This window comes from Hemibagrus wyckioides, linkage group LG24 (assembly GCF_019097595.1).
Source record: "Hemibagrus wyckioides isolate EC202008001 linkage group LG24, SWU_Hwy_1.0, whole genome shotgun sequence".
In the NCBI taxonomy this organism is placed as follows: Eukaryota; Metazoa; Chordata; class Actinopteri; order Siluriformes; family Bagridae; genus Hemibagrus; species Hemibagrus wyckioides.
The window spans coordinates 18,509,471-18,525,444 of record NC_080733.1 but is presented as its reverse complement, the minus strand read 5'-3'; the positions used below and the strand labels follow the sequence as shown (position 1 = coordinate 18,525,444).

Genomic DNA, 15,974 nt, shown 5'->3' with positions numbered 1-15,974 from the left:
CCACCTGGTTCCGAGTGGAACTTTTATCGGGATGTATTTGATTTAACTGTTACTAAAGCTCAAGGAATTCTAGTGTGTGGAGGGGACTTTAACATACGTTTAAACCCCAAGTTGGATAGTTCTAAAAACATCAGGGAATCAAAGTCACTAATTAAAAAGATAGATGGCTTGTTCAAGGAAATAGGAATCATGGCTGCATGGAGAGAACTAAATCCTAGGGTCCGGGATTACACCCACTATTCGAATCCTCATATGACATACTCCAGAATAGATTATTTCTTTGTTTTTAAAAAAGATCTGCATCTGATTGAACATTGTGAACTGGGTACAATGGATATCTTGGACCATAGTCCCATTTATATGTCGATGGGCCTGGATAGAAAACCTAGATCTACGGTATGGAGAATGAATTCAGATATCTTGAATAATTCTCAAGTCAAACAAAATTTGGGAAATGAGATTAAATCATATTTAGAGATAAATGATAATGAGGAGGTGACACCATTGATACCCTGGGATGCATTGAAAGCAGTTATAAGAGGTAAAATTATTGCACTCACGACTAATTTAAAGAAACTCAGAAAGCAGAAACTACAAGACCTTGAAATTAAACTAAAAAGACTACAGGAAGAACACAGGGCCACAATGAACCATAAGGTGAAGCAGGATATTAAAAAAATAGTTAAAGAAATAGATGAAATATACTCTACAGAAATACAAAAGAAACTCCTGTTCCTTAAACAAAGGTATTACGAAGTAGGAGGAAAATCATTAAAATTGTTATCCTATAGACTAAGAAAACAAACAGCAGATAGAACCATTAATAAAATTAGAAATACCCAGACAGGGGAGAATGGTATAAAACCATGTTTTACCACTTGGCCCCAACAGTATTAAAGGCATTCAATTGGGTAATACAAAAAAGGGAAATATTACCTTCATGGAGAGAAGCGATAATTTCAGTTATTCCAAAGGAGGGAAAAGATAGAATGGAATGTAGTAACTATCGCCCAATTAGTGTTCTAGAAAAGATTCTTCCAAACCTCATTAACTTAGACCAAACAGGCTTTATCTGCCAAAGGCAAGTATCAGACAATATCAGAAGAACTCTACATATACATTTCAAACCATAAGGTGGAAGCAGCTTTACTGAGTTTAGATGCAGAGAAAGCCTTCGACTCAGTGAGATGGGGTTTCCTTTACAAGGTATTGGCAAAATTTGGATTTCATAATAAGGTTATAGAAATAATTGAGACACTATATAATAAACCATATGCAAGAATTAAAATCAACGGAGATTTATCAGACCCTTTTAATTTAGAAACAGGGAAATGACAGGGATGTCCCATCTCACCATTACTTTAGGAGTAATTATGTCTGGTGATCACTCTAAATTATTTGATTTAAATTACAGTCCCCTTAATAAAAAAAATAAAATCTGATCTACTCCGTTGAAACCTTATTCCTCTCTACAGTTTAAGTTCAAAAGTAGACTCTGTGCAGATGATAATTCTACCAAAACTGTTATATCTATTTCAAACACTTCCAATAGAAATACCAAATCAGCAATTTACAGAATGGCATAAGTTAATATCTAGATTTCTATGGCAGGGCAAAAAACCTAGAGTAAGATTTAAAATATTGCAATTAAGTAAAGAAAATGGTGGGCTAGGCCTTCCATGCCTTCAAAAGTACTATTACACAGCTCAACTAAGGCCACTTGTTTGTTGGTGCAGTCCAATATACTCAGCAAGATGGATCGAAATAGAGAGAGGAATGATGGACGAGCTTCCACTACCTGCTCTGGTTGCCAATAACAAACTAAGAACTAGATTGAGTAAGGAAACAAACCCATGGATCAACTTATTATTTAAAATCTGGCAGCAAATAAAGAAAATGGGTGATTTGGAAAATGCAACGAGATTATTAAGATGGTGTGCCTATGATACTGACTTCACCCCGAATAGAATAGATGACCGTTTCAGAATATGGGCTAAGCTAGGTATTACAAACTATTATACATTGTTTAACAAGGGTAAACTTCAAAGCTTTGAATCATTAAAGGGAAAGTATGGGCTTAATCAGAGCGACTTCTATAGATATCTTCAGGTAAGGCATTATGTAGAATGTAAAATTAAATCAGAAGTATTGAAGATAGTGGAGACAGGAACAATAAAGGTGATCTTATCAGTGTGTAAAGCTCAGCCATGCAATAAGATAATTTCTAAGTTATATAATGGATTTCTGCAAATGGTACAGGAGAACACATTATATGTCAGAGACAAATGGAGAACAGAAGGAAATCTGAATATTTCAGAGGATAATTGGGGGAAAATTTGTAAATGGGAATGTACAATGGGAATCTACAAGTTCAGCAACATGGAGAGAATTTGGTTGGAAGAATGTCATTTGGTTCTTTAGTACTCCTATACAGAAGATACACAGAGGAAATAATACTGACTGCTGGAGATTGTGTGGGGAAAGGCAAGCTAACCATTATCATATATTCTGGGCTTGTCGAAAACTTATCCCTTATTGGCAAGAAATCAAAAGTAATCTGGAAGCTGTTTTTGAAATGGAGATCAGTTTTACTTGCGAATCTTTATATTTTGGTGACATCATTCTAGAAGGGGGAAACAATAAGGATAGAAAACTGATGTTAATTCTTCTTGCAGCTAGTAAAAAAGCAATTACTAGAAAGTGGTTAAAACCAGAGTCACCCACAATTGAGGAATGGATTGATACAGTGCATAATATATACACTATATTGCCAAAAGTATTCGCTCACCTGCCTTGACTCGCATATGAACTTAAGTGACATCCCATTCCTAATCCATAGGGTTCAATATGACGTCGGTCCACCCTTTGCAGCTATAACAGCTTCAACTCTTCTGGGAAGGCTGTCCACAAGGTTTAGGAGTGTGTTTATGGGAATTTTTGACCATTCTTCCAGAAGCGCATTTGTGAGGTCACACACTGATGTTGGACGAGAAGGCCTGGCTCTCAGTCTCCGCTCTAATTCATCCCAAAGGTGTTCTATGGGGTTGAGGTCAGGACTCTGTGCAGGCCAGTCAAGTTCATCCACACCAGACTCTGTCATCCATGTCTTTATGGACCTTGCTTTGTGCACTGGTGCACAGTCATGTTGGAAGAGGAAGGGGCCAGCTCCAAACTGTTCCCACAAAGTTGGGAGCATGGAATTGTCCAAAATGTCTTGGTATGCTGAAGCATTCAGAGTTCCTTTCACTGGAACTAAGGGGCCAAGCCCAGCTCCTGAAAAACAACCCCACACCATAATCCCCCCTCCACCAAACTTTACACTTGGCACAATGCAGTCAGACAAGTACCGTTCTCCTGGCAACCGCCAAACCCAGACTCGTCCATCAGATTGCCAGATGGAGAAGCGCGATTCGTCACTCCAGAGAACGCGTCTCCACTGCTCTAGAGTCCAGTGGCGGCGTGCTTTACACCACTGCATCCGACGCTTTGCATTGCACTTGGTGATGTATGGCTTGGATGCAGCTGCTCGACCATGGAAACCCATTCCATGAAGCTCTCTGCGCACTGTTCTTGAGCTAATCTGAAGGCCACATGAAGTTTGGAGGTCTGTAGCGATTGACTCTGCAGAAAGTTGGCGACCTCTTCGCACTATGCACCTCAGCATCCGCTGACCCCGCTCCGACAGTTTACGTGTCCTACCACTTCATGGCTGAGTTGCTGTCGTTCCCAAACACTTCCACGTTCTTATAATACAGCTGACAGTTGACTGTGGAATATTTAGGAGCGAGGAAATTTCACGACTGGATTTGTTGCACAGGTGGCATCCTATCACAGTTCCACGCTGGAATTCACTGAGCTCCTGAGAGCGACCCATTCTTTCACAAATGTTTGTAAAAACAGTCTGCATGCCTAGGTGCTTGATTGTATACACCTGTGGCCATGGAAGTGATTGGAACACCTAATTCTGATTATTTGGATGGGTGAGCGAATACTTTTGGCAATATAGTGTATGTAATGGAAAAATTATCATTCTCATTGAGAACTCAAAGGGAAGTCTTCTTTCAGATTTGGAGTAAATGGATGGACTATATTAAACCAATACGCCCAGATTTTTCCTGAAGTGTAACAACTGCATTGTAGGCAATTTTGTACGAATTACCACGTCGTAGGAGTTCCCCTCGTTCTGTTGTATATAGTTATATAGAAAATACAACACAAGTAATATTTTGGATATTTTCTTTTTCTAGCGTTGGGGACATACAATATTCTGTATTGGTATTTTGTATTTTTCATTTGTATTTTTGATTCTGAGAAGTTGTGTATGCCCTTGCCTATGAATGTATTTTCTTCCTGAAAATAAAATAAAAAAGAAAATGGGAAAAAAAAAGAAATCGGTAGGCAGAAATCATGGTCAGGAATACAGGCAGAGAAGTCAAAAACCGAAAAGCAAACAGTGCGATCAAAACCAAAACAGAAACCGAGAATCAAAGGGAAACGAGAAAAACAGGCAAGGGTCATACACATAAAGGCAAAACAGCATTAATAAGGCTTGGCATGAGACACTATGAAACGATGCTTCGCAATAGACCAGAGGGAGCGAACTGCTTAAAAGAGCTGAAAACTGGAAACAGCATGAGCACCATCAATATTCAGGTGAGGGCTCCCTCTGGCGGTCAGGATCTGTATGTGCTGTGACAATTAGAGAACGTGTCTTACTGAGGAGCAGGTCATGTGACTCTCAGAGAGATGATCTTACCTCAGTGTCTCCAGGTTACAGTGAGGATTCTCCAGTACAGCAGAGAGACTCTTCACTCCTAAATCTCTGAGTTTATTCCTAGACAGATCCAGATCTCTCAGGTGTGAGGGGTTTGATCTCAGAGCTGAAGTTAGGGCAGCACAGCCTTTATTTGTCATATCACAAAGCTTCAACCTGCAGAGAGACAATGACACACTCTTCACTCTCTCAGTTCAGGACACACAATGTTTGTTTGACTGATGGACAACACTATATAGTGTAACAAATGCTGTATGTGTGTGTGTGTGTGTGAGAGAGAGAGATGATCTAACTGTTAGTCACCAATGTGGAATTAATCAGTGTTAAAGTGAAATGAAATGATTTTCCTCCTCATGATGTTTAATGCTGAACCTAAAACCTTTACTTCAGTCTCACTATTAGAGAATGTGTCTTACTGAAGAGCAGGTCATGTGACTCTCAGAGAGATGATCTTACCTCAGTGTCTCCAGTTTACAGTGAGGATTCTCCAATACAGCAGAGAGACTCTTCACTCCTGAGTCTCTGAGTTTATTCTTAGACAGATCCAGTTTTCTCATTTGTGAGGGGTTTGATCTCAGAGCTGAAGTCAGAGCATCACAGCCTTCATCTGTGACATCACAAAGCTTCACCCTATAGAGAGACAATGACAATGTCTTTACTGACTATGAAATATAATATCTTAGTCATGACCTACATGAGAGCAATTACTATGAGTTCTATCAAGTCATTACTGTCACTAAATACTTACTTTTGAGTCTTTGCCAGATCAGCTAATGGATGTTCAGTTTTAACCAAAAACAACTGACTCTATACATACCTATATATTTACTGGTATCCACCATATCCCCTCACACATTTTTCTGCATAATGACATCACATTAGTAAAAACATCCCTCTATGATTTCTTGGCACACTTCAATCATCATCTGAATGACACAGCTTGTCAGAAAGGGGCAGAGTAAGACCCAAATGCAGAACACCAGTCTGGACTCTGGTGAATAGCTTTAATGAGTAGAAGTGGGGCTTAAAGTATCAGCATTGCACAGTTAACAGTTAAAAGTCACAGGAACAGAGTAACAGGGACATGCAGGATAACAGTGTTCATCAAGAGTGTGCACAGTTCACAGTTCAAAGTCTTTGGTCATAGGGGCAGAGTAACAAACAGTAATCCAGTAAACAGGGTGAGAAACAGTTTCCAGTAATAGAGTATGCACACAAAAACACCCAGTAATCCTCTAGACAGTTCCCACACAGTAATCCACTGGACAGGAGAAACACAATAGCAGAGTTCACACAGTGTAATCCACTGAATAGGAGAAAAACAATATCCGAGGGGTGATTTAAGAGGCAAAATCCAAATACAGTCCATGTAATCTGCATTAGCAGAGGGCAAGCAGAGAGGCGCGTGGAAAGAGGCGAAAGGGTCAAAGGTAGAAAAACTTGTAAAATGGTGCTGAACACAAGGTTGACGAACAGGAACAGGCAAAGGTCAAAATCCAAGAAATTCTTAATCAAAAGGGCAGGATGACTCACAGGGCACAATAAAAACTGGAGAGACCATCTGGCGAAGACACAGAGCTAGAGGCATGTTTATATAGTGCCACATGCTTCAAAATGGTGGCTGACCTGGAAGTGCTTTGCAAAACTGGATGTGGCACCACAAAACTGGAAGTGTATGTGGCTCGAGCCGACACAGCTGATTTAAGTATTGGTACTGACCACTCACATCCCTTCACGACCACAATTTACCATCTTCTAATGGTTACTTCCAGCATGTTAATGCACCATGGCACAAAGCAAAAGTCGTCTCAAACTGCTTTCATTAACATGACAATGTGCTCAGTGGCCTACGGTCTCCAGAACTAAATCATTAGAAACCAGCAGGAACTGTGTGATGCGATCATGTCAACATGGAGAAGAATCTTAAAGGAAAGTTTCCAACCTCTTGTTGAATCCATGCCACAAATAACTGAGACTGCAGTGAGAGCAGTGAGAGCCCTACCTAGTGTTGGTATAGTGTTTGTAATAAAATGTTCAGTGAGTGTGCATGCTACCTCTGAGTTTAAGTATTCATAAACATGGTATTAATGTCCACTGTTATGCTGATGACATAGTTATATGTTTCAGCAATGCCAGATGAGAGACACCAGTTTAAAAAAGTTGAGGAGTGTAAATGAAATTGGACACTCAGTGCTGTGTATCTTGCTTATCTCGGATAAACAGAAGTTGCTTATAGTCAAGTAAAGAAGCATTTATTGTAATTTTAACCATATAGCTAATGCAGTACACAGTGAAATGAAACAACGTTTCTCCAGGACCCTCGTGCTACATAACACAACATAGAGCTAAGCACTTAAAGTAAGTTGTCCTAGCCACATGCAGCCATATGCACATACTAGGACCACATGGAGCCAGAAGTAAGCTTTCTGATTACAGAGTAACTCTGGATGGCTGTTCTATTCTGGTAAAAGACCTTGTTATGATTATTGACTCAGGTCTGTCATCTGAAGCTCATGTAGATAATATCACTAGGGTAGTCTTCTTTCATCTAAGATAAGAAATATGATGTCACTATATGATGCAGCAAAATTAGTTCATGCTTTTGTTACCTCTAGATAGGATTATTGTAATGCCTTGCTGTCTGGATGTTCCAGTAGTAGCATATACAATGCAGCAGCTTTTTTAGTGGAGCATTTTGTTAATACCTTTTTTAGCCTATACAGTTTTGCACATTGTGCTATGTGGTACAGTAGTAACCGTGCTGCTGCTCCCTTGTGGTTTCATAATGATGGGGAAATGGTAGCTCAGTTGTTAAGGTGTTTGACTGGTGATCAGAAGGTTGTGAGTTTAAATACCAGGACCACCACATTGCCCCTAAGCAAGGCCCTTATCCCTCACCTACTCGGTTGTGATAAAAGTAGGTTGCTCTGGATAAGGGTGTCTGCCGAATTCCATAAAGGCAAAAGATATTACATTCTACACAAAAGTAAAGAGTTGCTCTTACATTTTAACACCTCTCGGTTGTCAAATATAAAAATCTACAATTTTTAACTCAGAAACACGACTAAAATTTAAATCAGATCATTGGGAATAGGAATTAATCAGTATAACAATTAAATGAAATGATTTTCCTCCTCAGAATATTTAATGCTGAACCTAAAACCTCTGCTTCAGTCTCACTATTAGAGAATGTGTCTTACTGAGGAGCAGGTCATATGACTATTTGTAAGGAATTGTCAGGTGCTGGTGTATTAGAATCCATTAGCAGATTTATTGAATAACAGCAGGCAGGTAATCGAGGTCAGGAAAACGAAAGCAAAAGGTCGAAAATACCAGAAAGACTAACACAAAGCAAACTAGACAAAATCGCAAATCCGAAACTCGTAGGAGAGAATAAACAGGCAAGGTCATACACAATGTAACTAACGAGAAAAGAATAAAGGCTTGGCAAGTGACACTAAATGGAAACAATGCTTCGCACTGGGGTGAAGGTGGCGCGCTGCTTAAATACCCCTCTGTACCGGAAGTAGGGCAGAGAGGGTTAATACTCAGGCAAGGGCTCCCTCTGGTGTTCACGCCCAGGCTGCCTTGTGACACTATTAGAGAGATGATCTTACCTCAGTGTCTCCAGTTTACAGTGAGGATTCTCCAGTACAGCAGAGAGACTCTTCACTCCTGAGTCTCTGAGTTTATTCCTAGATAGATCCAGATGTCTCAGGTGTGAGGGGTTTGATCTCAGAGCTGAAGTCAGAGCAGCACAGCCTTCATCTAAGACACCACAGTAACACAACCTGCAGAGAGACAATGACCACATGTCAAATCTAACTCACAGGTTGTGTTACAGCAACTCATTCTGGTGGACAAGGTTGTAAAAACTCTGTTGAAGTCTATTTTTGTTTGTCTTTTTTCATATGCCAAGTGAACAATTGAACCTATTTTACAACAATCTCTCTGTTTATCTGTAATATATAGCCACTTTGAACATTGTTTAGGCACTAAAGGTATGAATGAATGAATGAATGAATGAATGAATGAATGAATGAATGAATGAATGAATGAATGAATGAGTGAATCAGGAAAGTCTATTTATGGTATATTCCAGATTTGGGTAAGCAGTAAATAGTTTTTGGGTAAGCAGTAAGATTTTTCACACTTGGCATTCATTTATGCTGCAGTTGATCATGAACACAACACCAGTAAACTAGCTAGCAAACCTTGGCAACAACAGGGCATGTACAGGTTGTGATGAAAATGATCATTTTATGATATATTCATCTATAAAAAAGTTCATCTTAAAAAAATTCACTTATCTGGAGGAGAAACAGCTAGATTTCAGGGTATCTAGCAGCATTAGGTCCCACACACTGCTGGCTTTTCAGAGTGATTTGCTGCAGTTGTTCACTTGAAGTTGTAAAACTTTACTCTACAGTAAATGCTTTCGCATTTATATCATAAACACAGAAATGCACTGTTCCACAACTCATTCTGGATGAGCACCTGCCAAAGGATTATCTGTTTGCATAACACTACTAGAACGGTTTTGAGGTTCCATGTCTTTGGCATAGAAAAGACAAAGAATACCATGCAAGCTTACACTGAATACTTTCAAAATGACAGATGCCTATAGAATTTTCCTTCAATGCTTTAAAAATGTGGTACATTATGGGAATTCTCATTTATTGCAGCCCATTGCCTATTCAGACCTAAGGAAATAAAGAGATGGGTGATGGAAACCTGAAGAATCTGATATAAATGCTTGACTTGCCCCAAATACCCAAGAAAAGACTATTTCCATTTTCTAACTTTGTCATTGCTCTTTATAAATCTTAAGAGAAAATCTCTTTATGATCCACAATATTTGCTTTGATCAGTTGGTACAGGCTATTCATTTGTACCTAGAATAATGAAGACTACAGAGAGGGGTAAAGATTTTTCCTACAAAGCCTTCAAATGAGTGTTTAGGACTCAAAAACATCTCAATCTTTGTGTACAATGAAAAACATTTTTTTAACAAAGGTTATTATCAATAGCTGTTCAGGAGCACAGAGAGTTTGTATGTAAGCATGAATACATTCTATTTTGTTCCAATCCAGATCCAAATTAATCTCTGATTCTTTTTTATTTTAAGTGGTGCTCCATTACCCTAAGTGTACTCGAGTGTTGCCTCTAAACACTTAGTCACCTAATGTGATTGTATGTTTGATATGATGGCATGGTGAAGTGCACATTATTTGACTAATAAATACTTTAAATAAGTTAAGATAGTGATCTATGATAGCTTTAACCTATGGTAGTGTGATTATGCTTTCTATATTCAATCCAGTATTAGTATTAATTCAAGTATGCATGCCATGAAGAGTGGTTAATGTTATATTCCAATTGACCCCAATGAGCCTAGATTCAACAGATGCAAGGGTGTTGCATATCATCACAATGAATACAACAGTTTCAAACAGTTACTGATTTTTTTTCTTAAGGAACAACCAGGTTCAAGACAAAGTCTGCAAATTTATCCCAAACAGAATAAAGGTTTTTTTTTTTAACTTTTACTTCATATTTAGGAAAATACAGAATTATGAACCTGTGTGATCATTATGTAGCAGTACTGTCACTTTAAAAGAGATCGGGGTGGGTCTTAATTGGGCTCTCGTTCCAAAGGTATAAAATTAACATTAGTAAAAATCATTGGAAAGCACCCCTACCTAGCATTGCCACATTTCCGGAGTGGTAATGCCTGTGAGGTAAGAGTTCACATGCAATTGTTCATTGCATGCTTATGGCAGATTGTTTGTTATTTGTTTGTTATGCAGGGTTTACTTGGGACTGCTTAATTTCTAGTGTGGACTGAGGAGCCAGACGGGATGCTTGTAATGGTCATCTCTAAAGGGCATCCTCATGTGGGTTAAACTGACGGTTATCAGGTATGTTATTATTTTTTTTAATAAAGATTTGTTTTAAATAGCTTAATTAGCAACTTGTAATTTGACAGTATGTTTTGTAGCTACCCAGCTAATGGTTGGCTAAGCAACTTTGCAGCAGGTTTCAGGCTTTTGGGTTTGTATAGCCTTCTGAGAATTGCTTCTGTGTCCGCTTGTGGTAACTATTAGGACGCCGGACTGCGTGAAAGAGATTTACCTCTCATTGTAACTGATCATCCGGACACCGCAAAATTGGTTGGTGTGGTTGTCTGACTGGACCAGACCATTGGCATGGCAGTATTTAGTGGATTTGCCACTGAATCTGCACCTTGGGTGTTATTTCAATCTTATCTTATGTTCTAGCTGGCAAGATTGTGGAACTGGACTGACCAATAATGGTGTTTGGTGTTTTATAATCCTCCAGGTTAAATGGTCGAAGGTATAACCTTAAATTGTAGTCGGAAGTGGCGCATGTTGGTGTGTTCAGTTCGCACACAAAGATGTCACCATTTTGTTTTGTCCTTTAAATTTCTGTTTTGTTTATTTTCTTTAACTTTTTTTCCATTTTTATTATACCTTTTCTTTTGTATTTTCATTAAGCAGTGCTGTTTCTGATTTGTTGTATTTTTCTGACGAATGCATTCAACTCAGTTATTCCTGGTTTCTTGTTCTTTTTATTTTATTATTAATCCGTTTGCTACTGGTTTCTGTTTTTCTTACTTTTATTTCATTTTTGTTAATGGTACATGTTGTGCTGATAATTAAAAACCTTTCTTTTGAATGGTGCTTGTGCATGTCTGAAACCTTAAATGTGCTATATTTCCCTTCAGAATTAGGGCAAACCGGTATAGCAAGAGTGTGTGCCTTTCTGCGTGTTGGTGGTGGTGTATCTGACAGCTTCAGTGCTCACATTGGTGTTGTGTATGTGCTGAGGTGTTGGGGTGCACATGAGTTTGGTGTCATCTGGCTTAGAAAGGCCAGCAGCCAATTCTGGAGAGGTAATAATAGTGGTAATAATTGCTTTATGTGAAATTATTTTATCTGCTATCTGAAATAAAAGTTTATTGTGTTGTCAACTCTGGTCTGATACTTGACACCTGTGTGTCCTATGAACTTAAGTGAAAGGTGAGTCCCCGGTAATAGGTCCCCTGGGTGGCATAGTCGGTTATTTTAGTTATCAGCCCAAATTTAATTTTAGGGAGAAAGGTTGTTGGGTTATTTAAGCCCTGACCCCATGCATGCCACCACAAATACATCAAAATGAAACAAAACTAGAAATCAAAATGGTATGTCTAGAACACTATTATTTATAGGATAGCTTTTATGTTGAGGTTCCCCAGCTCATGTGACTCTCAGAGAGAAAATCTTACCTCAGTGTCTCCAGGTTACAATGAGGATGTTCCAGTACAGCCGAGAGACACTTTACTTCTGAGTCTCTGAGGTTATTCTCAGACAGATCCAGCTCTCTCAGGTGTGAGGGATTTGATTTCAGAGCTGAAATCACAGCAGCACAGCCTTTATCTGGGAAACGACAGCTACACAACCTGCAGAGAGACAAAAACCAACTGTCAAGCTAAACTTGTGTATCTGTAATAAATAGCAGCATTTGTGCTGCCACTTTGAACATTGTTCAGACATTGAAATGTATTGTAATGTCATTAGAGAGTTGAAGACATTAGTTGGGATAAGGACATTAAGTGTTGTTACTTAATAGGAGCTGGCTCTAACTGTTAACGTATGTTCACTTTAAGTGATTATAATGCACTGGCTGGGGCCCTTTCAGATGGTTTGGACATTGTAGTCAGCCAACATTGTAGTCAGCCTGTCCTTTTAAGGACAGAATTTCATAACAGACACAGAAGACAATATGAGCCCCTTCGAATTTTAGCCAACGACATTGAATGTTTATGTAAGCACGCCTAAGCTGAAATGCTGCCATCAGTCCAAAATGAGCTCGCTAGAGACAGGTTTATCCAGGCACTCAGCCCATGAAAGCTCTGGGTACAGATACAGCTGGCCCACCCAACCACTCTAAGTGAAGCGTTGGAACTGGCTATTGAAAGGGAGATATTGGAGGCAGACAGGAATACAAATGACATATCTCCAGTAGTGAGAGCTGCAGAAATGTCTGAATTGCCCACAGAGTCGCCTGTGTGGCTGGGTAACTCTGTGAACGTTGCGTTGCTGCACCCTGGCCGCTCCACTTCAGAACCCCATACATGCCGCCGACCTTCAGTTTGTTGGGGTTGTAGCCGACCAGGCCATCTGATCAGACAGTGCCCCAGGCTCAGTTTTCAGGGAAACACCCATGGGCCTGTGTAGATGGGGGAACGGGGGCCTGTAATATTATCTCCTGCACTGTGTCCCCTGCTTAGGATGAGGAACAGCGAGCGAAGGAAGGAGTTAGTCTACAGCCTACAGAGACTGTTATGGTAGTGGGTTGGTCTTATGTGGGAAATTTCTGCCACATTCCCATTCTAGTGGCGGGTGTCACGTGTACAGCCCTGGTTGGCACTGGGTCGAATGCAACCCTGATTCGACCTGATATTGTTCCTGTGGAGACATCTGTTCAACCTGAAAACTGTGACGGGTGATGTTGCACCGATAAAAGGGAAAGGACTCTTCCTGTTTGACATAGGAGGTCTGTTTGTATCCATGCATGGGTGGCTGACGTGCAGGACCCCTGCATTCTGGGCTGGATTTCTAGATCTCTGTAATGACTCACTTACCTTCCCTGGGGGATGTTCAGTACAATTGACCTGCCCTACATCAAGCCTAACTTCAGTGTCCCTATCTGTGTATACAGCAGACACCTCCAAACATACTCTTGTTGTGGCGAAACTGGCCTGCGGGCCATCACCTCTTGCTGGGGAAAATCCAGCCATTAGTTTGAATGAGTACACATGCCAGAGCCCTGATTGTATTACTGAATTCCCTTCATTTTTTTTTTTACTTTGACACACAATGGACCTTGCTTGGGTGCTGCACTGGACAACGACAAGGTAAGGACTCAGATTACAGCTGTGAGAGACATTTGGTCCAAAAACTGTGGTGGCTTAACGGAACAACAAAAGGTGCGCTTGTGGGAAGTCTTGGAGCACTTTAAGGACATTTTTGCTCTAAATGAGAATGAGGTAGGGCTAACCCATTTGGTGCAGCATGTTATTGACACAGGAGATGCCAGCCCAGTAAGAGTAAGACCACACCGTCTTTCCCTGGCCCGTCAAGCAGCTGTGGAGACTGAATTAGAGGACACTGGACTCTAGAGCAGTGGAGACACGTTCTCTGGAGTGACGAATCACGCTTCTCCATCTGGCAATCTGATGGACGAGTCTGGGTTTGGCGGTTGCCAGGAGAACGGTACTTGTCTGACTGCATTGTGCCAAGTGTAAAGTTTGGTGGAGGGGGGATTATGGTGTGGGGTTGTTTTTCAGGAGCTGGGCTTGGCCCCTTAGTTCCAGTGAAAGGAACTCTGAATGCTTCAGCATACCAAGACATTTTGGACAATTCCATGCTCCCAACTTTGTGGGAACAGTTTGGAGCTGGCCCCTTCCTCTTCCAACATGACTGTGCACCAGTGCACAAAGCAAAGTCCATAAAGACATGGATGACAGAGTCTGGTGTGGATGAACTTGACTGGCCTGCACAGAGTCCTGACCTCAACCCGATGGAACACCTTTGGGATGAATTAGAGCATAGACTGAGAGCCAGGCCTTCTCGTCCAACATCAGTGTGTGACCTCACAAATGCGCTTCTGGAAGAATGGTCAAAAATTCCCATAAACACACTCCTAAACCTTGTGGACAGCCTTCCCAGAAGAGTTGAAGCTGTTATAGCTGCAAAAGGTGGACCGACGTCATATTGAACCCTATGGATTAGGAATGGGATGTCACTTAAGTTCATATGCGAGTCAAGGCAGGTGAGCGAATACTTTTGGCAATATAGTGTACCTTGTACCCTAAGTGATGGCAGGACCAGTCATGCAGTGCTGTAGGACCTGAGGGATCATGGTGCAGTGTAGGGAGAAAAAAGGGCTTTGAGATAAGAAAGTGCTTGTCCATTGTTGGCTCTATAGGCAAGAATCAGTGTTTTTTGGGTAATTTGCAAAAGGTTAATGGAGCTCAGAGGTAGACCTACCAGTAGAGAGCTGCAGGAGTCCAGTCTCAAAATTACAAGAAACTGAAGAAGCAACTGAGCAGTATTTGTGGATAAAACCAGCCGAATCCTTTTGATGTAGTAAACGAGATACCGACATAAGCATGTTAGATTAGTTACATGCGTTAAAAAAAGAAAAGGTTAGATGATTGTACATGGTTCCCCAAGGTTGCAAGTAGTGGCTGAAGGTGTGATCAGGGAGTTGTTCAGAAGTATAGCGAAATCTTGGGTTGAGGATCAATCACCTGGGATGACCGGCAGATCAGTTTTGCTGGGATTTTTAGCTGATGAGCCTTCAACAATGATGATATGTCTGCCAGACATCCTGAGATCTAAGCAGAAGCTGTGTTATCTGAGGTAGGGAATGAGAAGATAAGTTAAGTGACACCCATGTGAGAATGTAACTTTGCCAACAGGTTGAGTATAGAGGGAGAAAAGAAGAGGACCAAGTACTGAGACATGTGTGACACCAGTGGAGAAATGTGGAGCAGATGTGGATCCCCTCTATGTTACCTGATATGAGTGACCTTCCAGGTAAGACGCATACCAATGCCATGCTGCACCTTGTTTGCTTGAAGGTAATAGGTACATGACCAGATGTTATAGAAACATTGATGATCATAGTGAGGAAGGAGGTTTTTTGAGGTGGTCATTTTGAAAGGGATTGGATCCAGTGGGCAAATGCTAGGATTGCAGGACAAGATAACATGTAGGATCTCTTATGTTGCTGTCACAGGCATGCCGGACTCCACTCCTTGCCAGCGCACTCACCCGAGTTTTAATTAAGTTCACCTGTACCTTGTTTTCTGAGCACGCTCACTCCCCTATTTAAACCTCACGATTTCACTCTTTCTTTGTCTGGTCTCACACATAGACACCGGCTCGCTACTACTAGCACTAGCATTACGCTTCATTTTCTAGCAACTCCATTAGCTTTCTTTAGTTCGTCCTTTTCCTGTTTATTCAGCTCTTCCATTTCTCTTCCCTGACTCCTTCCTCCCTCTCCAATGCGGACTGCTCCTGATTCCCTCTGCCTCCTTGACCTCCATTCTCCTATTGCCACTGCGCATCCCTCTTTCCACCCATTCTCCTTTGCGTTTAATAAACATACCCCTCATGGGGTTTAA

The 15,974-nt window shown here is 40.7% G+C and overlaps 1 protein-coding gene across 9 annotated transcripts in view; it reads right to left on the bottom strand.

Moving 5' to 3' along the window:
- Window positions 1-15,974, bottom strand: part of LOC131344713 (NACHT, LRR and PYD domains-containing protein 12-like) — a 103,078-nt gene that overhangs the window by 66,229 nt on the left and 20,875 nt on the right. For all 9 annotated transcript variants that reach the window (XM_058377148.1, XM_058377155.1, XM_058377151.1 and 6 more), the window contains 4 exons: window positions 12,063-12,236; window positions 8,392-8,565; window positions 5,231-5,404; window positions 4,757-4,930 (listed from right to left, as the gene is read on the bottom strand). In XM_058377148.1, the coding sequence (XP_058233131.1) occupies window positions 4,757-4,930; window positions 5,231-5,404; window positions 8,392-8,565; window positions 12,063-12,236 (696 nt within the window). The remainder of the gene's footprint in view (window positions 1-4,756; window positions 4,931-5,230; window positions 5,405-8,391; window positions 8,566-12,062; window positions 12,237-15,974) is intronic.